General features: G+C 45.6%; 2 protein-coding genes across 2 annotated transcripts; both read right to left on the bottom strand.

Annotated features, from left to right (window-relative positions):
• Window positions 1–17,376: 17,376 nt before the first annotated feature.
• LOC108160128 (immunoglobulin superfamily member 10) lies at window positions 17,377–19,809 on the bottom strand. Its single transcript, XM_017293923.2, is given in 5 exon segments — window positions 17,377–17,646; window positions 17,718–17,852; window positions 17,917–18,426; window positions 18,489–18,971; window positions 19,500–19,809. Coding segments are annotated over 5 exon segments (1,512 nt in total). The 5' UTR covers window positions 19,684–19,809; the 3' UTR covers window positions 17,377–17,446.
• A 1,228-nt stretch (window positions 19,810–21,037) lies between these two features.
• On the bottom strand, window positions 21,038–24,402 carry LOC117193256 (RNA polymerase-associated protein Rtf1-like). Its single transcript, XM_033397997.1, has 4 exons — window positions 24,273–24,402; window positions 23,201–24,131; window positions 21,959–23,134; window positions 21,038–21,895 (listed from the first exon to the last, which is right to left on the bottom strand). Exons 1-4 carry the CDS (start codon window positions 24,351–24,353, stop codon window positions 21,789–21,791), a joined length of 2,295 nt encoding a protein of 764 aa, XP_033253888.1. The 5' UTR covers window positions 24,354–24,402; the 3' UTR covers window positions 21,038–21,788.
• Window positions 24,403–25,185: the final 783 nt, after the last annotated feature.

Below are 25,185 nucleotides of genomic sequence, written 5' to 3' on the forward strand. Positions count from 1 at the left end.
GCTTTTGTCACAAAAAAGGAGACTTCGAAGACGCGCAATCCGATCTCAAGACCCATGGGACCGAATTCTATGGAACCGGGCTGCCAAGCAACTTCGAAACACCCTGAGAAAACTTCGAAGCAACTTCTTTGAACAAAAGCTTGCTTCCATGGATTACACCGTGGATGCTGGATATTCGCTTTGGAAGACCACTAAGTCTCTTAAGAGACAACCGTTCAGACAGATTCCCATCCGGTGTCCCAACGGTGAACTTGCTAGAAACGAAGAAGAGCAGGCCAATTCGTTTGCACATCATTTAGGGAACAGGTTCACCCATTACCAATTCGCCACGGAGGCGCAGTACAAAGAGACAAAAGATAGTCTGCAAACACCTCTACAAATGGCCTTACCCATTAAACCAGCCAGGGCTGATTAGATTGTTGAAGTCATCAAGTCCCTACCGAGGAAGAAGGCTCCTGGCATTGACAGAGTGTGCAATTCCACACTGAAAGCATTGCCTACTCGGGCGATACTCTACATAGTGCTCATTTTTAACGCCATGTTAAGGATGCAGTTTTTCCCTAAGCAGTGGAAGATAGCAACAATCCTGATGATCCATAAGCCTGGAAAACCGGAGGACGACCCTGAGTCGTATCGGCCAATAAGTCTTTTGTCTTCCTTATCTAAGGTATGGGAGAGGCTTCTTGCCAATCGTCTTGGTAGTATTAACAAGGAATGCCGTATCTTGCCGGATCACCAGTTTGGCTTTCGGGAGGGACACGGCACAGTGGAGCAAGTCCACAGATTGGCAGGACACATCCTACAGGCCTATGATGATCTAGAATACTGCAATGCAGTCTTCATTGATATGCAGCAAGCCTTCGATAGAGTTTGGCATATCGGCCTACTGAGCAAAATTAAAAAACTGTTCCCAGCACCATACTACGGTGTCCTACGATCATACTTGGAAGGACGTCAGTTTATGGTCAGGTTCAGGAACACACATTCAACACCTTGCCAAATGAGAGCTGGAGTTCCACAGGGCAGCGTCCTTGGCCCGCTGCTTTACTCTATCTATACTGCAGATCTACCCTCCCCAAGCGAGCAACATATGGAGGCCCCCCATAAGGCTCTGCTTGCTCCCTACGCGGACGATATAGCACTGCTCTACAGCTCCAAGTGCCGCCTTGAGGCAGCAGATGGTCTCCAAGAGTACCTCTACTCTTTGGCAGCTTGGTGCAAAAGATGGAATTTAAAAGTCAACCCACTGAAGACCACCAATCCATGCTTCACCCTGAAAGCGCTCATAGACCACACCCCACCCATAAAGTTTGAAGGCGTAACTTTGGACCAACCAGAGCAAGCAAAGTATCTCGGTATCTCCCTTGATAAGCGTCTTACTTTTGGTCCGCACTTGAAAGCTACGGCTAGTAAATGTGGGCAAAGAATGCAGCAATTGCGGTGGCTACTTAACAGAAGAAGCACCATGTCACTGAGAGCCAAAAGAGCAGTTTATGTTCACTGTGTAGCCCCGATCTGGCTCTACGGTGTGCAGATTTGGGGTATAGCTGCCAAATCGAACTATAAACGGATACAGGTCTTGCAGAATCGCGCCATGAGGCAAATAACGAACTGCCCTTGGTACGTGCGCGGCTCCACCCTACATCGGGATTTGAATCTGCATACAGTAGAGGAGCAGATTGGAAGGCACACCAGCAGATACAGTGACAGGCTAATTATACGCCATAGTATGCTCGCCAGACGATTACTACCTGCCAGGCCTTTGAGGCGGTTGAAGAGATTGGGTTTTGCCAAAACTATTGGCCAACTCTAAGTTTCCCTCCCAATATTATAATATTATATTTTTTGTAAGTCCTCTCGCATTTAGCATTAGGTTTGGCTACCCCAATATTATTTACCAGTGATGTTAAGATACGTTATATGCAATGTACGGATTTTCAACGCTTAATAAAAAAAAAACGAGGGGGAACGTTGTGAGTTGCTGCGGACACCGCAACTCTACAGTTATACCCGATACTAAGTCAGTATGGCTCTCCTCCGGCAGACTCCGCTAATATTAAACGACACGACAAAGAGTGCGTGCGAGAGAGACAGAAAATCAGTCTGAGCGTGACGTCACGCGCTGCGTAGCCACTGCAAATTGATTTGTTCCTTTTGGCTATAAAAATGATCTGATCTGATCCAGATTCAGCAATCTGATAGATATGGTCGTTATCTATGATTCTGCGTTTTTATACCCGATACTCAAAATGAGTATTGGGGTATATTAGATTTGTGGTAAAAGTGGATGTGTGTAACGTCCAAAAGGAATCGTTTCCGACCCCATAAAGTATATATATTCTTGATCAGCATCAATAGCCGAGTCGATTGAGCCATGTCTGTCTGTCCGTCTGTCCGTCCGTCCGTCAGTCCGTCTGTCCGTCTTTCCGTCCCCTTCAGCGCCTAGTGCTCAAAGACTATAAGAGCGAGAGCAACGATGTTTTGGATCCAGACTTCTGTGATATGTCACTGCTACAAGAATATTTCAAAACTTTGCCCCGCCCACTTCCGCCCCCACAAAGGGCGAAAATCTGTGGCATCCACAATTTTAAAGATACAAGAAAACTAGAAAACCAGCATCAAGAAAACAATTTCATTTTTTCTCGCCCTGTCTCTCTCTAACACACACGTAGCATAGGCGGCTTTGCTTAGAGTAAAACATTAGCGCCGAAAATCTTTTGCATCCACAATATTGCACATTCGAGAAAACTAAAAACGCAGAATCATAGATAATGACCATATCTATCAGATTGCTGAATCTGGATCAGATCGGATCATTTTTGTAGCCAAAAGCAAGAAATCAATTTGCAGTGGCCACGCAGTGCCCGACGTCACGCTCAGACTGATTTTCTGTCTCTCTCGCACGCACTCTTTGTCGTGTCGTTTAATATTAGCGGCGTCTGCCGGAGGAGAGCCATACTGACTTAGTATCGGGTATAACCGTAGAGTTGCGGTGTCCGCAGCAACTCACAACGTTCCCCTTTTGTTTTGTATCTTATTGTAAATAAAAAACGAGGGGGAACGTTGTGAGTTGCAGCGGACACCGCAACTCTACAGTTATACCCGATACTAAGTCAGTAGGAGAGAGAGCCACTCCGGCAGACGCCGCTAATTTGAACGACACGACAAAGAGTGCGTGCGAGAGAGACAGAAAATCAGTCTGAGCGTGACGTCGGGCGCTGCGCGGCCACTGCAAATTGCAGTGCAGTGCACTGCAGTAATAATGAGGAAGTTCGGATGAATGTAGATGCAGACGCTAGAAATGACCAAATGGATGAACACTTTTATGAAGCAGTTAATACAGACCAGTGTCTTCAAGGAGAATCAACGAGCTCTGGTAATCAGCTTAAAGGCCCTCCAAAACCACCGCAATTAGTTGTCAATATTAGCAACTTAAATGACTTATTTGATGTCATAAAGGACGTTGCAAATTTGAATAACGTTGTCGTCAAAGCTAACCAGGGGGAAACGGTCAGAATCCTCCCCAAAGACAGTGATACTTATAGAGCAATTGTGGATTGTTTCGATGCCATTGGAATAGAATTCCACACATACCAATTGCAGACTGAAAAGCCTCATAGAATTGTTGTAAGAGACCTACATCATAGCACCCTAAACAATGATATTACCGCCGATTTTAAAATGTTGGGCTTCGAGGTCCTTCACATCCATAATCCAAGCTCAAGGACTAACAAGGACGAAAAACTTAATATTTTTTTCATTAATATTAAAACCTTGTTCAAAAATTAACGAAATTTACCAAGTCAAGACCCTTTGCCGCCAAAAAATAAGGATTGAAAGTGAACAAATCAAATGAATCTGTTGATGTAGATTCACTTGATTTTGTGGTGAATGTCAATTCATCACGTCGGGGTCACCAAATGAGTAAATCAAATGAATCTATTGATGTAGATTCACTTGATTTTGTGGTGAATGTCAATTCATCACGTCGGGGTCACCAAATGAACAAATCAAATGAATCTGTTGATGTAGATTCACTTGATTCTGGTGATTGTCAATATGACAATCGTATGCTGAAAATGTTATGTATGTATGCTACCGGTTCATGTACCAGTAACAAATGGTCGCCGCAATCGGTACTTGAACAAATTGGGCTTCGGAGATGTGAATACGTCAGAGTTTTCTTTCGTACTGATTTTATTTAGTAAAATGCAAGGTTTATATACAATTTCTATGAGTATGATTGTTTACTTAGGATCTTAGGTATGTTTAATTAGCTCTGAGTATCATATTGCTAGGGAAATGTGTTATCTCTATTTAGGACTAAGCAATTACTACAAATCCAACAGTGGAATATTCCAAGGGTCATATTTATGACGGTCACAATGGTTATCATGCAGATGGTGTGTGATTTGACCACATGCAGGTCATCCAGAATGTGTTTTATGATAGTGCCGTAAATATCTTAACAGTGTATGTACACAAATGCATGCAGCTGTCCTTTGTATATTTATTTAGGTCAGTAGTGCATGTCACATATTTATATTTAGAGCATATTATCGTTTATTTCTTTAGGTGGCTGGGAAATCTTAACCTATTTATGGTTAGCTATTTGTCTAGGTCTAATCGTACAATTTTGTACTTTCGTTGAAATCGTACAGAAAGGATGCGAAAATCCACAGAGATTGCTCAATGTCGTCGATGCCAGGATTTCGGCCACACAGCCAAATACTGCCGCCGACATCACAACTGTGCCAGATGCGGTGAAAATCACCAAACCTCACAATGCACACGCCCCCTAGATGCACAGCCAACCTGCATTCACTGCTCTGGAAGCCATATGGCCAGTTACAAAGGATGCCAATGGTATCAGGAGTTTCTACGCCGATCAATGGGCTCCGCAAAGAAGGCAATTAATACGAACAGGACGGGTCATGTCCCCATAAATAATCAAGTGGCATATACTTACTCTACCACACTTCCTGGAGACCAGCAACAGTTTCCTACCTTGCAGTCTAGTCACAAAAAGGGGGCTAATAGACCAACAATACAGCAGCACCAGCGAAATATTGTTCAGCACCAACCTTTGGTAGGCACTAGAAGTAATACAGGAGCCTCCTACGCTGCCGTAGCAAATGGTAATTCAAATGCAATACCTGCTACACCTGCTCAGCGTCGTTTTCATAGTCTACAAGCAAATCAGCCACAAGGATTGAATAACCAGCAACAGAATTCATATGAAGTTCAGGCACTGCTACAACAACAGCAGACACAATTTCAACAATGGCAACAACAGCTCCAACAGCAGCAGCAGCAGCAGTTTCTTATGTGGCTACAGCAACAGCAGCAAGAACAGCAGCAGCATAATAGTCAAGCCAATCAATGAAAAACTCGAAAAAATGGTTTTTGAATTGGCCAACACGATTAAGCAATGGGCTGGATCTAATCTTCAGCTCTAGAACAACGTTTCAGCATCTCAATGAACCCACTAAAGGTTCTCATCTGGAATGCTAACGGCATTTCAGGGAAAGCAAAAGAAGTTGAGCTCTTCGCGCACAAGAATAGCGTTGACATTCTTCTTTTGACGGAGATCAGAATTAAAAGAGGGGCAGCTGTAAAAATACATGGATATGCCTTCTATCCAGCCTTCAAGCCATCGCGGAATAATAATAGCGTTGGTGGAGTTGCGGTTTTAGTTAAGACTTCGCTTCGTCATTTTCCACAAAGGGTCATTGAGACACGCAGCATGCAAATGTCAGCAGTAAAAGTAGCCACAGGACTGGGCGATGTAGAGTTCAGCGCCATTTACTGCCCTCCCAGAGTCAGGATTGAGGAAAGACATTACATCGATGCACTCCGTGCTTGCGGGCAAAGGTATTTGGTTGGTGGTGACTGGAATGCCCGACACTGGCTGTGGGGAGACACTTACAATTCCCCTAGGGGGCGAGAGCTAGCGGAAGCCATCTCTGCTACTGGCGCTAAGATCCTTGCAACTGGATCACCAACCAGGTACCCATATGTACTCAATCACACGCCGTCCTGCATAGACTTCGCAGTACATCATGGTATTCCGGATTCTCGAGCAACAATAAGTCAGAGCTGGGATCTGGACTCCGACCATCTGGCCTTAGTCATCAGCATTAAAACAGATGGCATTATAGAAGATCCAAGCCCTCATCTAGTCACCAAGCACACTGATCTGCTCGCATTTAGGCAACATTTGGAGAGGTCGATTCAACTAAACGTCACGCTAAACTCTGAGGAAGATATCGAGATGGCTGTAGATAACATCACAGAGAGTATACACATGGCTGCTGCTGCCTCAACGCCCTCGCATCCTCCGACAAGCGCCGCCTATGGAATAGTTCTTACAAGAGAGGCCGGAGAGCTTTTGTCACAAAAAAGGAGACTTCGAAGACGCGCAATCCGATCTCAAGACCCATGGGACCGAATTCTATGGAACCGGGCTGCCAAGCAACTTCGAAACACCCTGAGAGAACTTCGAAGCAACTTCTTTGAACAAAAGCTTGCTTCCATGGATTACACCGTGGATGCTGGATATTCGCTTTGGAAGACCACTAAGTCTCTTAAGAGACAACCGTTCAGACAGATTCCCATCCGGTGTCCCAACGGTGAACTTGCTAGAAACGAAGAAGAGCAGGCCAATTCGTTTGCACATCATTTAGGGGACAGGTTCACCCATTACCAATTCGCCACGGAGGCGCAGTACAAAGAGACAAAAGATAGTCTGCAAACACCTCTACAAATGGCCTTACCCATTAAACCAGCCAGGGCTGAGGAGATTGTTGAAGTCATCAAGTCCCTACCGAGGAAGAAGGCTCCTGGCATTGACAGAGTGTGCAATTCCACACTGAAAGCATTGCCTACTCGGGCGATACTCTACATAGTGCTCATTTTTAACGCCATGTTAAGGATGCAGTTTTTCCCTAAGCAGTGGAAGATAGCAACAATCCTGATGATCCATAAGCCTGGAAAACCGGAGGACGACCCTGAGTCGTATCGGCCAATAAGTCTTTTGTCTTCCTTATCTAAGGTATGGGAGAGGCTTCTTGCCAATCGTCTTGGTAGTATTAACAAGGAATGCCGTATCTTGCCGGATCACCAGTTTGGCTTTCGGGAGGGACACGGCACAGTGGAGCAAGTCCACAGATTGGCAGGATACATCCTACAGGCCTATGATGATCTAGAATACTGCAATGCAGTCTTCATTGATATGCAGCAAGCCTTCGATAGAGTTTGGCATATCGGCCTACTGAGCAAAATTAAAAAACTGTTCCCAGCACCATACTACGGTGTCCTACGATCATACTTGGAAGGACGTCAGTTTATGGTCAGGTTCAGGAACACACATTCAACACCTTGCCAAATGAGAGCTGGAGTTCCACAGGGCAGCGTCCTTGGCCCGCTGCTTTACTCTATCTATACTGCAGATCTACCCTCCCCAAGCGAGCAACATATGGAGGCCCCCCATAAGGCTCTGCTTGCTACCTACGCGGACGATATAGCACTGCTCTACAGCTCCAAGTGCCGCCTTGAGGCAGCAGATGGTCTCCAAGAGTACCTCTACTCTTTGGCAGCTTGGTGCAAAAGATGGAATTTAAAAGTCAACCCACTGAAGACCACCAATCCATGCTTCACCCTGAAAGCGCTCATAGACCACACCCCACCCATAAAGTTTGAAGGCGTAACTTTGTACCAACCAGAGCAAGCAAAGTATCTCGGTATCACCCTTGATAAGCATCTTACTTTTGGTCCGCACTTGAAAGCTACGGCTAGTAAATGTGGGCAAAGAATGCAGCAATTGCGGTGGCTGATTAACAGAAGAAGCACCATGTCACTGAGAGCCAAAAGAGCAGTTTATGTTCACTGTGTAGCCCCGATCTGGCTCTACGGTGTGCAGATTTGGGGTATAGCTGCCAAATCGAACTATAAACGGATACAGGTCTTGCAGAATCGCGCCATGAGGCAAATAACGAACTGCCCTTGGTACGTGCGCGGCTCCACCCTACATCGGGATTTGAATCTGCATACAGTAGAGGAGCAGATTGGAAGGCACACCAGCAGATACAGTGACAGGCGAATTAGACGACATAGTATGCTCGCCAGACGATTACTACCTGCCAGGGCTTTGAGGCGGTTGAAGAGATTGGGTTTTGCCAAAACTATTGGCCAACTCTAAGTTTCCCTCCCAATATTATAATATTATATTTTTTGTAAGTCCTCTCGCATTTAGCATAAGGTTTGGCTACCCCAATATTATTTACCAGTGATGTTAAGATACGTTATATGCAATGTACGGATTCAACGCTTAATAAAAACGAGGGGGAACGTTGTGAGTTGCTGCGTACACCGCAACTCTACAGTTATACCCGATACTAAGTCAGTATGGCTCTCCTGCGGCAGACGCCGCTAATATTGAACCACACGACAAAAAGTGCGTGCGAGAGAGACAGAAAATCAGTCTGAGCGTGACGTCGGGCGCTGCGTGGCCACTGCAAATTGATTTCTTGCTTTTGGCTACAAAAATGATCCGATCTGATCCAGATTCAGCAATCTGATAGATATAGTCATTATCTATGATTCTGCGTTTTTAGTTTTCTCGAATGTGCAATATTGTGGATGCAACAGATTTTCGTTTTTTGTGGGGGCGGAAGGGAGAGGGGCGAAATTCTGAGATATACGTTTTATAGTGAGATCTAACAGGAGTGCGGATACCAAATTTGGTTACTCTAGCCTTAATAGTCTCTGAGATTTGTGGATGCCCCAGATTTTCGTCCTTTGCGGGGGCGGAAGGGGGTGTGGCGAAATTTGGACACGAAACGGTGAAGGTCAGATATCACAGGAGTGTGGACACCAAATTTGGTTGCTCTGGCTCTTATAGGTTCTGAGATCCTTGAACTCATATTTTGCAATTGGCAAAGCCGACCATGAAACCTGTGTGTTAGAGAGAGACAGAGCGAGAAAGAATGAAATTGTTTTCTTGATTCTGGCTATAATAATTTTACGATCTGGTTGAGATTTTACACTCTAGAACATATAGTCATCCTCTACGATTCTGCATTTTTGGTTTTATCGTATCCTTAAAAATGTGGATGCCACAGATTTTCGTCCTTTGTGGGGGCTGAAGTGGGCGGGGCAAAGTTTTGAAATATTTTTGTAGCAGTGACATTTGACAGATGTCTGGATCCAAAACATCGTTGCTCTAGCTCTAATAGTCTTTGAGCAATAGGCGCTGAAGGGGACGGACGGACGGACGGACGGACGGACGGACGGACGGACGGACGGACGGACAGACGGACAGACAGACAGGGCTCAATCGACTCGGCTATTGATGCTGATCAAGAATATATATACTTTATGGGGTCGGAAACGATTCCTTCTGGACGTTACACACATCCACTTTTACCACAAATCTAATATACCCCAATACTCATTTTGAGTATCGGGTATAACGAGGTGGAACGTTGTGAGTTGCTGCGGACACCGCAACTCTACAGTTATACCCGATACTAAGTCAGTATGGCTCTCCTGCGGCAGACGCCGCTAATATTGAACCACACGACAAAGAGTTCGTGCGAGAGAGACAGAAAATCAGTCTGAGCGTGACGTCGGGCGCTGCGTAGCCCCTGAAAATTGATTTGTTCCTTTTGGCTATAAAAATTATCTGATCTGATCCAGATTCAGCAATCTGATAGATATGGTCATTATCTATGATTCTGCGTTTTTAGTTTTCTCGAATGTGCAATATTGTGGATGCAACAGATTTTCGTCCTTTGTGGGGGCGGAAAAGGGTGGGGCGAAATTCTGAGATAAACGTTTTATAGTGAGATCTAACAGAAGTGCGGATACCAAATTTGGTTACTCTAGCCTTAATAGTCTCTGAGATTTGTGGATGCCCCAGATGTTCGTCCTTTGCGGGGGCGGAAGAGGGTGTGGCGAAATTTGGACACGAAACGGTCAAGGTCCGATATCACAGGAGTGTGGATACCAAATTTGGTTGCTCTGGCTCTTATAGGTTCTGAGATCCTTGAACTCATATTTTGCAATTGACAAAACCGACCATGAAACCTGTGTGTTAGAGAGAGACAGAGCGAGAAAGAATGAAATTGTTTTCTTGATTCTGGCTATAATCATTATTCGATCTGGTTCAGATTTTGCACTGTAGAAGATATGGTCATCCTCACCGATTCTGCGTTTTTGGTTTTATCGTATCTTTAAAAATGTGGATGCCACAGATTTTCGTCTTTTGTGGGGGCGGAAGTGGGCAGGGCGAAATTCTGAGATATACGTTTTATAGTGAGATCTAACAGAAGTGCGGATACCAAATTTGGTTACTCTAGCCTTAATAGTCTCTGAGATTTGTGGATGCCCCAGATTTTTTATTATTATAGCCAGCATCAAGAAAACAATTTCATTTTTTCTCGCCCTGTCTCTCTCTAACACACACGTAGCAAAGCCGGCTTTGCTTAGAGTAAAACATTAGCGCCTAGATCTCAGAGACTATAAAAGCTAGAGCAACTAAATTTGGTATCCATACTCCTAATATATCGGACCGAGACGAATTTGTTTCAAATTTTCGCTACACCCCCTTCCGCCCTCGCAAAGGATGAAAATCTGGGGATATTCACAAATCTCAGAGACTATTAAGAGTAGAGTAACCAAATTTGGTATCCGCACTCCTGTTAGATCTCACTATAAAACGTATATCTCAAAATTTCGCCCCACCCCCTTCCGCCCCCACAAAGGACGAAAATCTGTTGCATCCACAATATTGAGGATACGAGAAAACTAAAAACGCAGAATCATAGATAATGATCATATATATCAGATTGCTGAATCTGGTTCAGATCAGAGAATTTTTATAGCCAAAAGGAACAAATCAATTTGCACTGGCTACGCAGCGCCCGACGTCACGCTCAGACTGATTTTCTGTCTCTCTCGCACGCACTCCTTGTCGTGTCGTTTAATATTAGCGGCGTCTGCCGGAGGAGAGCCATACTGACTTAGTATCGGGTATAACTGTAGAGTTGCGGTCTCCGCAGCAACTTACAACGTTCCCTTCGTTATTTAGTATAGATGAGTGACCTATGTTCTGGGGTACCCATTGTTCAGAGTCCCTAAGACGTATTGCTCCAATTTCTGCCCGCTCCTTTCCTGCAAAGTCAAGGCTCTGAAGGCATAACATGGCGTTTAGCGCATCATTTGGTGTAGTTCGAAGAGCTCCACTGATGCAGAGGGCGGCTGTTCGCTGAACCTTGCCCAGCTGATTGGTGATTGTCCTTTTTGTTAGGGCAGGCCACCAGACAGTAACTCCGTAGAGTATTATAGGTCTGACTATTGCCAGATATATCCATCGGACTATGCTTGGGTTCATGCCCCACTTTAGGCCGATAGCTTTTTTGCAAGTATAGAGTGCTGTCGTTGCCTTCCTCACTCTATCCTTGACATTCAGGTTCCAGCTAAGCTTTTTGTCAATTACCATCCCTAAGTAACTGGCACTGTCGCTGAAGGAGAGCCTGTATCCGCTTAGTGTTGGGGGGTTGAGGGGCGGGACCTTGTATTTTTTTGTGAATAACACGAGTTCCGTCTTCGAGGGATTTAGTCCCAATCCGCGCGATTCTGTCCATTCGGACAATCGAGCAAGCTTTGCGGTCATTAGGTCGCATAGTGTTTGGGGGTATTTCCCCGCAAAGATAATTGCAACGTCATCCGCGTATGCCACTACTTTACAGCCCCCCTCTTCCAGGTCGCATAGAATCTTATTGACTGCAATGTTCAATAGAAGAGGAGACAGACCCCTTGCGGGGTTCCTCTGTTGACATACCTTGACTGGGTGGACGATCCCATCGATGATGTCACCGTCCTGCGTATGAGCAATTGATCAATGAGCATCACCAAGTGACGGTCCACCCCCAGGTCAGTCAGGGCTTCTGTAATGGCGCCCAGTGTGACGTTGTTGAAGGCTCCCTCGATATCGAGAAAAGCTATTAGTGAGTATTCTTTGAGATGCAGGGATTTTTCTACACTCGAGATCACTTCGTGAAGTGCCGTTTCCGTGGATTTTCCTTTCCGGTAGGTACAGCTGGGGACTTATGGTAGTCCGTAATTGTAACCCGATAAGTCTCTCAAAGGTTTTGAGTAGGAAAGACGATAAACTGATTAGTCTAAAGTCTTTCGGGGTTATGTGTGAGGCTTTGCCTGCTTTAGGGATGAAAACTATCCTAGCCTTAAGCCACGCTTGCGGTATTGTACATACCGCCAGTATCTTCCTGAAGATACTATGGAGCCAGTTGATGGCCGTCTCCCCGGCCTTCTGAAGTTGGGCCGGGACTACCTGGGCCGGGCCTGGCGATTTAAACGGGTTGAAGCTGTTTACTGCCCAACTTATGTTCCGTTTTGTAAGGATATGGTCCATCGATTCTACCGATCCCTCTCCTGGGAGGTGTGACGGCTCGGTGGGTGTGCATCCGGGGAAATGCGTGTCGAGCAGAATGTGTAGGGACTCCTCACTAGAGTTGGTCCACGTGCCATCATTCTTTTTGAGGTAACCTACCGAGGGGGTAGTTTTTGAGAGAACTTTCCGGAGTCCCAAGCGGTATCACAACGGGCCGAAACCGGCCTAAGTGTGCTGGGCTCCGAGCGAGCTTGGCGGCCGTCTCTACCTAACCTAACCTAATCATCATGAGCACGTTTCTGCAGGACGAGTCTCCAATGATAGTTGATTTGCACATATTTTCATTAACTTTTTCGGCATTTTTATACCCGATACTCAAAATGAGTATTGGGGTATATTAGATTTGTGGTAAAAGTGGATGTGTGTAACGTCCAAAAGGAATCGTTTCCGACCCCATAAAGTATATATATTCTTGATCAGCATCAATAGCCGAGTCGATTGAGCCATGTCTGTCTGTCCGTCTGTCCGTCTGTCCGTCCGTCCGTCTGTCCGTCTGTCCGTCCCCTTCAGCGCCTAGTGCTGAAAGACTATAAGAGCGAGAGCAACGATGTTTTGGATCCAGACTTCTGTGATATGTCACTGCTACAAGAATATTTCAAAACTTTGCCCCGCCCCCTTCCGCCCCCACAAAGGGCGAAAATCTGTGGCATCCACAATTTTTAAGATACAAGAAAACTAAAAATGCAGAATCGTAGAAGATGACCATATCTTCTAGAGTGCAAAATCTGAACCAGATCGTATAGTTATTATAGCCAGCATCAAGAAAATAATTTAATTTTTTCTCGCCCTGTCTCTCTCTAACACACACGTAGCAAGGGCGGCTTTGCTTAGAGTAAAACATTAGCGCCTAGATCTCAGAGACTATAAAAGCTAGAGCACCCAAATTTGGTATCCACACTCCTAATATATCGGACCGAGACGAGTTTGTTTCAAAATTTCGCCACACCCCCTTCCGCCCCCGCAAAGGACGAAAATCTGGGGATATTAAAAAATCTCAGAGGCTATTAAGGCTAGAGTAACCAAATTTGGTATCCGCACTCCTGTTAGATCTCACTATAAAACGTATATCTCAAAATTTCGCCCCACCCCCTTCCGCCACCACAAAGAACAAAAATCTGTTGCATCCACAATATTGAGGATACGAGAAAACTAAAAACGCAGAATCATAGATAATGATCATATATATCAGATTGCTGAATCTGGATCAGATCAGATCATTTTTATAGCCAATAGGAACAAATCAATTTGCAGTGGCTACGCAGCGCCCGACGTCACGCTCAGACTGATTTTCTGTCTCTCTCGCACGCACTCTTTGTCGTGTCGTTTAATATTAGCGGCGTCTGCCGGAGGAGAGCCATACTGACTTAGTATCGGGTATAACCGTAGAGTTGCGGTGTCCGCAGCAACTAACAACGTTCCCCCTCGTTATACCCGATACTCAAAATGAGTATTGGGGTATATTAGATTTGTGGTAAAAGTGGATGTGTGTAACGTCCAGAAGGAATCGTTTCCGACCCCATAAAGTATATATATTCTTGATCAGCATCAATAGCCGAGTCGATTGAGCCCTGTCTGTCTGTCCGTCTGTCCGTCCGTCCGTCCGTCCGTCCGTCCGTCCGTCCCCTTCAGCGCCTATTGCTCAAAGACTATTAGAGCTAGAGCAACGATGTTTTGGATCCAGACATCTGTGAAATGTCACTGCTACAAAAATATTTCAAAACTTTGCCCCGCCCACTTCAGCCCCCACAAAGGACGAAAATCTGTGGCATCCACATTTTTAAGGATACGATAAAACCAAAAATGCAGAATCGTAGAGGATGACTATATGTTCTAGAGTGTGAAATCTCAACCAGATCGTATAATTATTATAGCCAGAATCAAGAAAACAATTTCATTCTTTCTCGCTCTGTCTCTCTCTAACACACAGGTTTCATGGTCGGCTTTGCCAATTGCAAAATATGAGTTCAAGGATCTCAGAACCTATAAGAGCCAGAGCAACCAAATTTGGTATCCACACTCCTGTGATATCGGACCTTGACCGTTTCGTGTCCAAATTTCGCCACACCCCCTTCCGCCCTCGCAAAGGACGAACATCTGGGGCATCCACAAATCTCAGAGACTATTAAGGCTAGAGTAACCAAATTTGGTATCCGCACTTCTGTTAGATCTCACTATAAAACGTTTATCTCAGAATTTCGCCCCACCCTTTTCCGCCCCCACAAAGGACGAAAATCTGTTGCATCCACAATATTGCACATTCGAGAAAACTAAAAACGCAGAATCATAGATAATGACAATATCTATCAGATTGCTGAATCTGGATCAGATCAGATCATTTTTATAGCCAAAAGGAACAAATCAATTTGCAGTGGCTACGCAGCGCCCGACGTCACGCTCAGACTGATTTTCTGTCTCTCTCGCACGCACTCTTTGTCGTGTCGTTTAATATTAGCGGCGTCTGCCGGAGGAGAGCCATACTGACTTAGTATCGGGTATAACCGTAGAGTTGCGGTGTCCGCAGCAACTAACAACGTTCCCCCTCGTTATACCCGATACTCAAAATGAGTATTGGGGTATATTAGATTTGTGGTAAAAGTGGATGTGTGTAACGTCCAGAAGGAATCGTTTCCGACCCCATAAAGTATATATATTCTTGATCAGCATCAATAGCCGAGTCGATTGAGCCCTGTCTGTCTGTCCGTCTGTCCGTCCGTCCGTCCGTCCGTCCGTCCGTCCGTCCCCTTCAGCGCCTATTGCTCAAAGACTATTAGAGCTAGAGCAACGATGTTTTGGATCCAGACATCTGTGAAATGTCACTGCTACAAAAATATTTCAAAACTTTGCCCCGCCCACTTCAGCCCACACAAAGGACGAAAATCTGTGGCATCCACATTTTTAAGGATACGATAAAACCAAAAATGCAGAATCGTAGAGGATGACTATATCTTCTAGAGTGTAAAATCTCAACCAGATCGTATAATTATTATAGCCAGAATCAAGAAAACAATTTCATTCTTTCTCGCTCTGTCTCTCTCTAACACACAGGTTTCATGGTCGGCTTTGCCAATTGCAAAATATGAGTTCAAGGATCTCAGAACCTATAAGAGCCAGAGCAACCAAATTTGGTATCCACACTCCTGTGATATCGGACCTTGACCGTTTCGTGTCCAAATTTCGCCACACCCCCTTCCGACCCCGCAAAGGACGAACATCTGGGGCATCCACAAATCTCAGAGACTATTAAGGCTAGAGTAACCAAATTTGGTATCCGCACTTCTGTTAGATCTCACTATAAAACGTTTATCTCAGAATTTCGCCCCACCCTTTTCCGCCCCCACAAAGGACGAAAATCTGTTGCATCCACAATATTGCACATTCGAGAAAACTAAAAACGCAGAATCATAGATAATGACCATATCTATCAGATTGCTGAATCTGGATCAGATCAGATCATTTTTATAGCCAAAAGGAACAAATCAATTTGCAGTGGCTCCGCAGCCCCCGACGTCACGCTCAGGCTGATTTTCTGTCTCTCTCGCACGCACTCTTTGTCGTGTCGTTTAATATTAGCGGCGTCTGCCGGAGGAGAGCCATACTGACTTAGTATCGGGTATAACCGTAGAGTTGCGGTGTCCGCAGCAACTCACAACGTTCCCCCTCGTTATACCCGATACTCAAAATGAGTATTGGGGTATATTAGATTTGTGGTAAAAGTGGATGTGTGTAACGTCCAGAAGGAATCGTTTCCGACCCCATAAAGTATATATATTCTTGATCAGCATCAATAGCCGAGTCGATTGAGCCCTGTCTGTCTGTCCGTCTGTCCGTCCGTCCGTCCGTCCATCCGTCCGTCCGTCCGTCCGTCCGTCCGTCCGTCCGTCCGTCCGTCCCCTTCAGCGCCTTGTGCTCAAAGACTATAAGAGCTAGAGCAACGATGTTTTGGATCCAGACTTCTGTGATATGTCACTGCTACAAAAATATTTCAAAACTTCGCCCCGCCCACTTCCGCCCCCACAAAAGACGAAAATCTGTGGCATCCACATTTTTAAAGATACGATAAAACCAAAAACGCAGAATCGGTGAGGATGACCATATCTTCTACAGTGCAAAATCTGAACCAGATCGAATAATGATTATAGCCAGAATCAAGAAAACAATTTCATTCTTTCTCGCTCTGTCTCTCTCTAACACACAGGTTTCATGGTCGGTTTTGTCAATTGCAAAATATGAGTTCAAGGATCTCAGAACCTATAAGAGCCAGAGCAACCAAATTTGGTATCCACACTCCTGTGATATCGGACCTTGACCGTTTCGTGTCCAAATTTCGCCCCACCCCCTTCCGCCCCCGCAAAGGACGAAAATCTGGGGCATCCACAAATCTCAGAGACTATTAAGGCTAGAGTAACCAAATTTGGTATCCGCACTTCTGTTAGATCTCACTATAAAACGTATATCTCAGAATTTCGCGTAACCCTTTTCCGCCCCCACAAAGGACGAAAATCTGTTGCATCCACAATATTGCACATTCGAGAAAACTAAAAACGCAGAATCATAGATAATGACCATATCTATCAGATTGCTGAATCTGGAACAGATTAGATAATTTTTATAGCCAAAAGGAACAAATCAATTTGCACTGGCTACGCAGCGCCCGACGTCACGCTCAGACTGATTTTCTGTCTCTCTCGCACGCACTCTTTGTCGTGTCGTTTAATAGTAGCGGCGTCTGCCGGAGGAGAGCCGTACTGACTTAGTATCGGGTATAAATTTAGAGTTGCGGTCTCCGCAGCAACTCACAACGTTCCCCCTCGTTTTGTTTGTATTTAGTCACACTATCACATGGAACCTTATCTGTCTATAACTGCAGATACTTGATTCATTTCCCCTTAATGATGCAAGCATTTCCTTCTCAAGAATTTGGTGATACTCATTTATTTGGTTCAGTACAAAAGCATTATGAATTATGGATTCCTACTGGTATTTGAGGACTAATATTAGGCATATGGAATAGATCAAGGCCCCACTAAGCCCACGGCCCTCAGCTGATCCCGAATTGAACATCATGCTGGCCCGCAGAGTATCCGATCTCTGGGTAATTTCATTTTGGATGTCTTCCTCCTCGGTGACATCGTTCAGCAGCTCAGATTCCGTTGAATAGTTGGGCAGCTCGACTGTTGGCGGAAGAAAAGGGAGCTTATTGGAGGACACGAAACGCTGAAGCCCATATCCGGTAAACACTTACCCTCTCCCCCCGTGGCGAAGCGTACGATTTTGCTATTGTCGCTCCATCCGAAACTGTTTCTCCCCAGGACGGAGACCTCGTAGAGACTGGCCGGCTGGAGACCATGCAGCGTATACGTGGTGATGTAGATGAGTCCTACGGAAGAAAGAATCGGAGTGGGTTATTTTGAGCGATGCCGGTTGAAGTTCTCTTGCAGTACCATTTGTGGCCTGGGCAGGGATCGTGAGCTCTGTCCAGTTGGTTCGTATCTGCCTGGTGACATTGTTGGACGGGATCTGGCGGAACTTCAGCTTGAACTCCATGATGGGCATCAGGCTCTCCGTCTGCCACACCAGCACATGCGACGTGGAGCTCTAAGTGCCCGGATTAATCTTGAAGATGCACGGCATGGGCCGGCCGGTCAGCTCAATGCTGGCACTCCTCGCACCGATCCTGTTGGTTGCTCGGCACTCGTACTGTCCCATGACCGCGTTGCGCACGTTCTTGATCACCAGCAGGTGGCGAACGTCGTTCACGTAGTGGTCTAGGGAGCGGTTGGACTGCAGCTCGGTCTCGTGGCTGGACGAGTGTGTGCCCAAGGCCACGGGCAGGCCGTGGTGGAACCACTTTACCGTAGCCGCCGGCGCCGCCTCCACAATGCACTCAAGATGGGCACGCGCCCCCAGCTTGGTGTAGACCACCGATTGGGGGAGATTCACCTCGGGGGTAACTGGAATTTCAGCGATTATTCAATGATTTCAGTGTAAAGAGCGTCTTCCAGATGGGACTCACACAGCACATGCAGTTAGACGGAAGCGACGGCCTGCTCCCCCACGCCATTGCTGGCCAGGCACTCGATCAGACCCGACTGACTCCGCGACTTGATCTCCGTGATATGGCTCTGCCGGTTGCCCGTGCTGCTACCTTGGAGACCCAGGGTATGTCCATTCCGTCGCCAGCTTATCACCGGCTGTGGCACGCCCTGGGCCTCGCACACCACCTCGAAGGTGGCTCCAATCTGCAGCTCCGTCAATCCGCTGGGTTCGATGAGGACGCGGGGCGCCAGCTGCACCTCGATGGCGTGCTGCTGCACCACATGGCCCGAGTCCGAGTTCATCTCGCAGTAGTAGTCCCCGGTGTCCTCCGACTGTACGTTCGCCACCTGCAGGCTGCCATTGGGCCAGAGCATGATGCGGTCTGGGGGCAGAATCTCCGGGTGCCGGGAGTCCACCAGGGCCACATCGTCTCGGTGCCAGCGCACGTATCGGAATGGAGCTGCAATGGAATTGAACGGCATTGAACATATCCTACACTAAACACGTAATATGAAAGTATCTGTAGTTTCATTTCATGTATTGCTCTATTGAGTATCTTGTTAAATCACAATACCGCATTGCTCTCGCTATTTCTCTCCATCTTTATGGCTGCATCTCTTTCATATTGTTAACCCCATCAAAACATAATTGTTGCTGTCTATAATCCTTTAATGGAGATGAGGGCTTGGGCTTACTGTTCGGGGAGGGGTCACCGTAATGACATGAGTTCGGTTTATGTGTGTAGCGTTCAATTAACAGAATCCCCGTTTCTGGACTCGCTCCCTCGGACTCTATTATGCACGGATAATAATAACTTCATTTGTCCCATTGTGTGCTCATTTCTTCAATCGAATTAAATGCCATTGTTATGGCCAATTTCGCTGGCTGGACAATTCTTTGACCGTTTCAAGGCTAATCGTCTAAGATCTCCCCATAAATCGCTCTCTTCAGTTAGCAGTCAACAAGGATTAGATGCCCTCCCACTTACTATTCAAGCTGCAGGGCAGCAGGACCGTATCGTTTTCGAATGTTTTTACTGTAGTTGGAATACTCTGGAAATTCTGGCTGTTCTCCAGATCGTTGTTGAAGTCCAGTTTGCCGTGCACGAATTCCAGGATGAGGCCCACAAATATCCAGCAATCAATGGCGCACTTTTTGGGTAACATTTTCATTTGTTCTTTAATTTTTTAAATTAAATTAGACCGAGATTGGATAATTTTCTAATTCAGGGTCGCGTGTCGTGCCGGAATGGGTTCGGTCCGGTCTGGTCCGCGACGAAGTCAACTTTGAACTTATCGCTGGAGCTGTGATCTGCCATGGGCCACTGGAAGCGTCTGTCTGTCCCCTAAAACCGACACACGCACACAGAGCTGTAGTTGTAGCTGTAGCTGTAGATTCGAAGCGCAGACAATGAAAGACGCCAAAGCCGAGGGGCAGTGACAGAGACAGAGGCGACGATGAAGCCACTTGCCTGGGGTAGTATGCCGGTTGATTAGTCGCCCTCAAGGGGATTCTCCTCCTTATATGCAAAATATGCAACAGCTCCAGATGTAAGTGTAAGATGCACCAATCACACACACGCATACACACAGACGGGCTGCAGCAGCGGCAACAACAAGAGCAGAACAGCATTTGCATGGGGCACGCATCGGTAGTCGAGAGAACGTGCTGCTGTTGCATATTTTGAGATAAAATGTCATTGTGCCACAATGGGAAGCAGAGCCGCCTCTCCGTTCCCCTCCCACCCGACAGGCTCTTGATTCTCCAACTCCCCCATCGTCATCATCATCATCACCATTCCGATTCTGATCGGATCAGTCGCATTCAACATTTTGGGAACAATATGTTCTGGGATGGGATCGTTGGTTCTCTGAAGATGGGACACAGCGTCCGAAATTCCCTGACAGTGAATGAATAAAATGTTGGAAATATTCAAGCGGAAATGCATTATAGAACATTCAATTGAAGTTTATTCCCATCCACATACAATACATAGTCATTTGAGTACAGAAAGTTGTACAAAACTCTACAAAAGTCGTTAAGAGAATGCACTTAAGATGTTAGTTCAATGTTCCACAAATATACATCACTGTCTTTCCTATTTAGGAACAATTTTAAAGCTATCAACCGTTGAATTTGGAACCTCCCTCACTGATGCGTGGATTCTGCTGAAAATGTTATTTCGCTGCCGACGAAACCACTCGAAACGCGATCGGTTTCAATTAAAAGACAATTTCATCGAAATAATTGAATTAAATGTGAGAACATGAAAGGAGTTCAACAGCTGCACAAACAGCCAGCAAACCAATTAAGAGAGCCACCAACTGAGCCAGCCTTAACCTAACCCAAACAGAGCAGACCGCGAAAGCCTCTGCCAAAAGAAGTTTATTTTTCAATTTATGTTGAAAATGGCGCCAAGAGAGCCAGAGAATTATGGTTTCAGTAATTATAATGTATTTAATATCTTTCAAAAGTAACCCCGAGATCTTGGCTTTTCTGCAAGAACGAAGAATAATTACAGAACGATTTGAATAGTACAATGTTTTGTTTATTTGTATTGTTATTAATGTATATGTGTATAGTAGGTATATAGTATAGGCATGCTGCTAAAATTGATGAACTGAGCTTAAACTAGTACAGCATTGAACGATTACAACCAAAGGATAGTATGCTTGCTGCATAAATCCCATTAAATCAGCCTGTGTATATTTGTCCCTGGAATCTCATAAACCATCTCGCCATATGCCTGAGTTGTTGCTGTTTAATTAACTAATTCTATATAAGTTATCATCATCATCATCGTACAAATTTATTGAACATCGCATGGAGGATGATTATTGGGAAGGTGGCAGCTATATAATACAATTTTCAACTTAATTACTAGTAAAATGACATTGTGAAGTCATCAAAATGATATTTGAATACATAAGGAGTGGAGTTATAGTACATTTTTCTAAGTATTGAATTCTAATTTAAAAAATTTATAAACAGAGACAAGCACAAATGAAAATTTTATGATAAGATAATCGATGAAATAATAACAATTGAAATATCCCCAATCATCATCTTTACAGCAACAGTATGGTATGCGTTCTGTCCATCTAATACAACACAGAAACTGCAACGAACTGGAATTCGTTTATTAACTTTAGTTTTGTTTTTCGTTTGTCGGACCGTTAACAAATGTCACTTTAGTCGATTTATGCACGGTATGCTTAACTACACTAACTAGGACTCAAAACGCAAGAGCTTTGTCAATATGGTTGAATCTGAAGCCCTAGATGAGGCCGCGCTTCTTCTTGTAGTCCTCCAGGTTAAGCGACCGCTTGGAGACGGTTTCGGCTGGCTTATTCGCCGGCTTAGGCACTGAATTTGTGCTGTTAACTGCAGGGAAATAAATCGACGATTTAGAGATTTAAGTCGATGCTTACTGGAGCCAATACTCACCCGGTAGAGGCACATCCAAGTCTATATCAAAGTCGTGCAGCGAGTACAGGCTAAAGTCCTTTGCGTCTGTGGGCTTCGCATTTGAGGAGCCGGCCTCGTTTGGCCTTTTCTTGCCAGGCGGCGGTGGAGGCAGTGGTGCTAGCTGCGGATCCTCTTCTTCCTTCTTAGCACCCTTGAAGCCCATGCGCGGTTGAGTTATGCGACGTGTGAACGGATCTGATATCTTCTGGCCCTTGTTGGCCCGGGCCTCATCCATGATGGCCTTTTCGGCATCTTGAACGTTCTTCTTGCGGTTACGGTCATTAATGTATGAAATCAGATTCAGTGTGTGCGATCTTCGTTTGTCCAGCTCAGAGGCTCGGTTCTCTAGCTCATCGATCTGCTGGCTCAGGTCCTGGGCAATGTCGTAGTCACCCCGTAGCATAGCGGCGTCTCTCTCCTTCATCAGGCAGGTCTTCTTCATGGCATAGTCAGTGGGACGGTTGCGGAAGCGGTTCTTCTCCTCCACAATTTTGTCCACATCCTCGTCCTTGAACTCGTAGTTCAGGGCCTTCTTGATATCGTTCGCCTTAATTTCAATGAGTTCGATAGAGGGCATCTGCACCTGCGCATGCTGGCAGACCTCATGCCATTTCTTGAACTCGTTCTCTGTGAACTCCTGATTGGAGATGAACTCCAGCCGGAAGACGCGCTCCTGAGTGCCGTGCTTCAGGCGAAGGCCGCGATTGGTTCTCGTGGTGCCTAGGCTGTAAATCTTGCCCGTCTCCACTACGCCGGTAATCTCAGCGACTCTATAGACTGGCTTCTGGCCATTGTTTCCAATGCTTATCCTCACAAAACAGTTCAGTACAGTGCTCTCGAAAATGGGCAAATTGACGAAACGCTCCATCTTGTGGCGCGACAGACGCAATTTGTTCAGATCTTCGCGGTTCGATATGAACACAGGACTTTTGAGGGTCTTGTCATCATCCTCTGACTCGCTGGAAGCCTTGCTGCTTATTGAACGCGACCGTTTGCCCGCTGGCTTCTCATCCTCGTCCCAGTCACTGCTGCCCGAGTCGTCCGAGTAAATCTCTGAGGCTTTCAGCTTAACAGCCGACTTGCAGCCTGACACGCTCTCAAGTTCCTCTTTGTCGTCTCGATCGCGTTCGGCTTGCCTCTTGGCTTCCTCTTCCTCTGCAATAAGTTAATTATATTCAAAATAAGCCCATTACCAGTGCAGGGAGTAATGCACGTGCTTACCTCTCTTGGCCTTGCCTTCCCGCTTGGCCTTCAGTAAGGCCATGGCATTGCTTCGCTTGTCATCGGTTTTGTTGGCCTCTACATTCTTCTTTCGCTCCTTGGACCGTTCTTTGTGATCGAAATAGTCGCGCATGCCAGCGCCAGCCTGATCATCTGATTCTCGGTCGTTAAGAATGCTGGCCACGGCCGCCGAAGTTGAAGCCACATCCCTATTGGAGGACTGAGGCAGGGGACTGTTGCTCCCTACTTCGCTAATCGGTTTGGCCTCCAGTTCAGAAAGCACGGAGTTCGGTGGCTGTGGCATGGACGGTGGCAATTCTTTGCTTTTTTTGGCCTTCTTCTCTTTCTTCTTTTTTGCCCTCTCCCCCTTTGACCTTGATTTTTCGCTCCTTTCACCGCGCCGGGCTAGCTTCAGCTTTCTCTCGATCTCCCATCGGGTCCGCCTGATTTCGCGTTGTTCGATGCGTTTAAAGATCTCCGTCTCGCGCTCCTTTTCCGACAGGTCATTGAGGCGCTTGCGATCCTCCTCGTCGCCCATCATGTCGTCGTCGAAGCCATCATCGAACTCGGCGTCGGAGCTGGACGAGGACGAGCTGGACGAGTCGGAGCCAGATAAGGAGTTCGACTTCGAATTGTCCGAGTCGCTGTCGGAGACCTCGCCCTCCTCATGCTCGCTGTGGTTGCCTGTCTTCGGAGGCTCCTCGGGCTTCTTTTCCACAGGCTGAGGTTGCACGGACTCATCCTGACTCTCATCGTCCCAGTTGGACTCCGATGAACTTGAGTTCCTGCTGGCCTTCATCGGACGCTTCTTCTTCTTCGTGGCAGGCGCACCAGATTTGTTGTTTGCCCAATCCGAGTCGGAATCGGATAGTGAGCTCGCCTTGCTGGCATTTTGTGGCTTCTTACGCTTTGTGGCCAACGACAGGAGGTCCTGCGGAGGCGGTTATTATGTTTAATTATTGTTTAAAAAAAAAATTGCCATTGATTTGTTACATCGCAATGGCTGCACACAGCCCTGGGACTCGGCCCCTTGACAATAAGCACGGGCGTTTTCTCCCCATCGCTTACTCACCGACTCCAATTTGGTGTCCGATCCGCTATCACTATCGCTCGAGTTCGAGTCGATCAGGGATTGCGTCCGCCTTTTTCCCATTCTATTATTTTTCACTTTTAGCTTATGAATAAACAAAAAAAACTATGTGCTGCTCTGACCAAAGATCAAGCTTAGCCCACTTAGGCCCCCTGCTTTAAAACAGTTCAACGACTTGAGGTAAATGGCGGAATATATTGCTGATTGTACATTTTTCGTGTAGATCCATGCCCTCCCTTTTCTGAACTTAAAAAAACACAAATTCTTTCACCTGAACTACGCTAAAACGATTAAATTTTCATTATTTTCGTTGGATATTAAATTACCCCTTTAGTCGACAATGGGTTAATCGTTCTCCGGTAAGGATTTTAATATTCGATTTGATATAACTAGGCAGGACTTTCACCCTTAAACACATAATTTTATGCAATTGATGAATTAATTTTGTATATGATTGGCTAATTTTAAGTACTCCCTGTTTTGGACTTTGTCAAAAAAAAAAGTTTTTAGCGAAAAAGGTCAAACGAATAAAACGTAAGATGGTAATCGTTCCTATTACTCAATTTTGATATTCCATTGAATAATGCTGACTAACTAAGACTTTTAGCTCTGCTCTGCCATATAGTTTGCAATTTTGAAACGAGAACGATATTTTTGGGATATATCGGTTTGACAAACATTTTCGACGATTTCATTTCTTGAAATTAAAAATACCGTCGTTTCCGTTTCAAAACAGTTTCCGTTATATACGATATATTTGAACTTGCAATGGTTGGGTAATTAAAAGTAGCCGTAATTAAAGTACACAATTATATTAAATATGGAATGTAGGAATGTATGGAATCGCTCCACGAAGAGAGGATTTCCCTCCACGAAAAAGAGAACAAATCCCAAA

The sequence above is a fragment of the Drosophila miranda genome (genome assembly GCF_003369915.1).
Source record: "Drosophila miranda strain MSH22 chromosome Y unlocalized genomic scaffold, D.miranda_PacBio2.1 Contig_Y2_pilon, whole genome shotgun sequence".
Taxonomy (NCBI): Eukaryota; Metazoa; Arthropoda; class Insecta; order Diptera; family Drosophilidae; genus Drosophila; species Drosophila miranda.

Coding starts and splice junctions, on each gene's coding strand:
- LOC117193256 (XM_033397997.1), bottom strand. CDS start 24,353: ATGGGAAAAAGGCGGACGCAATCCCTGATCGACTCGAACTCGAGCGAT. Junction 24,132..24,272: donor CGGACACCAAATTGGAGTCG/GTGAGTAAGCGA, acceptor CCGCCTCCGCAG/GACCTCCTGTCGTTGGCCAC. Junction 23,135..23,200: donor GGAAGGCAAGGCCAAGAGAG/GTAAGCACGTGC, acceptor AACTTATTGCAG/AGGAAGAGGAAGCCAAGAGG.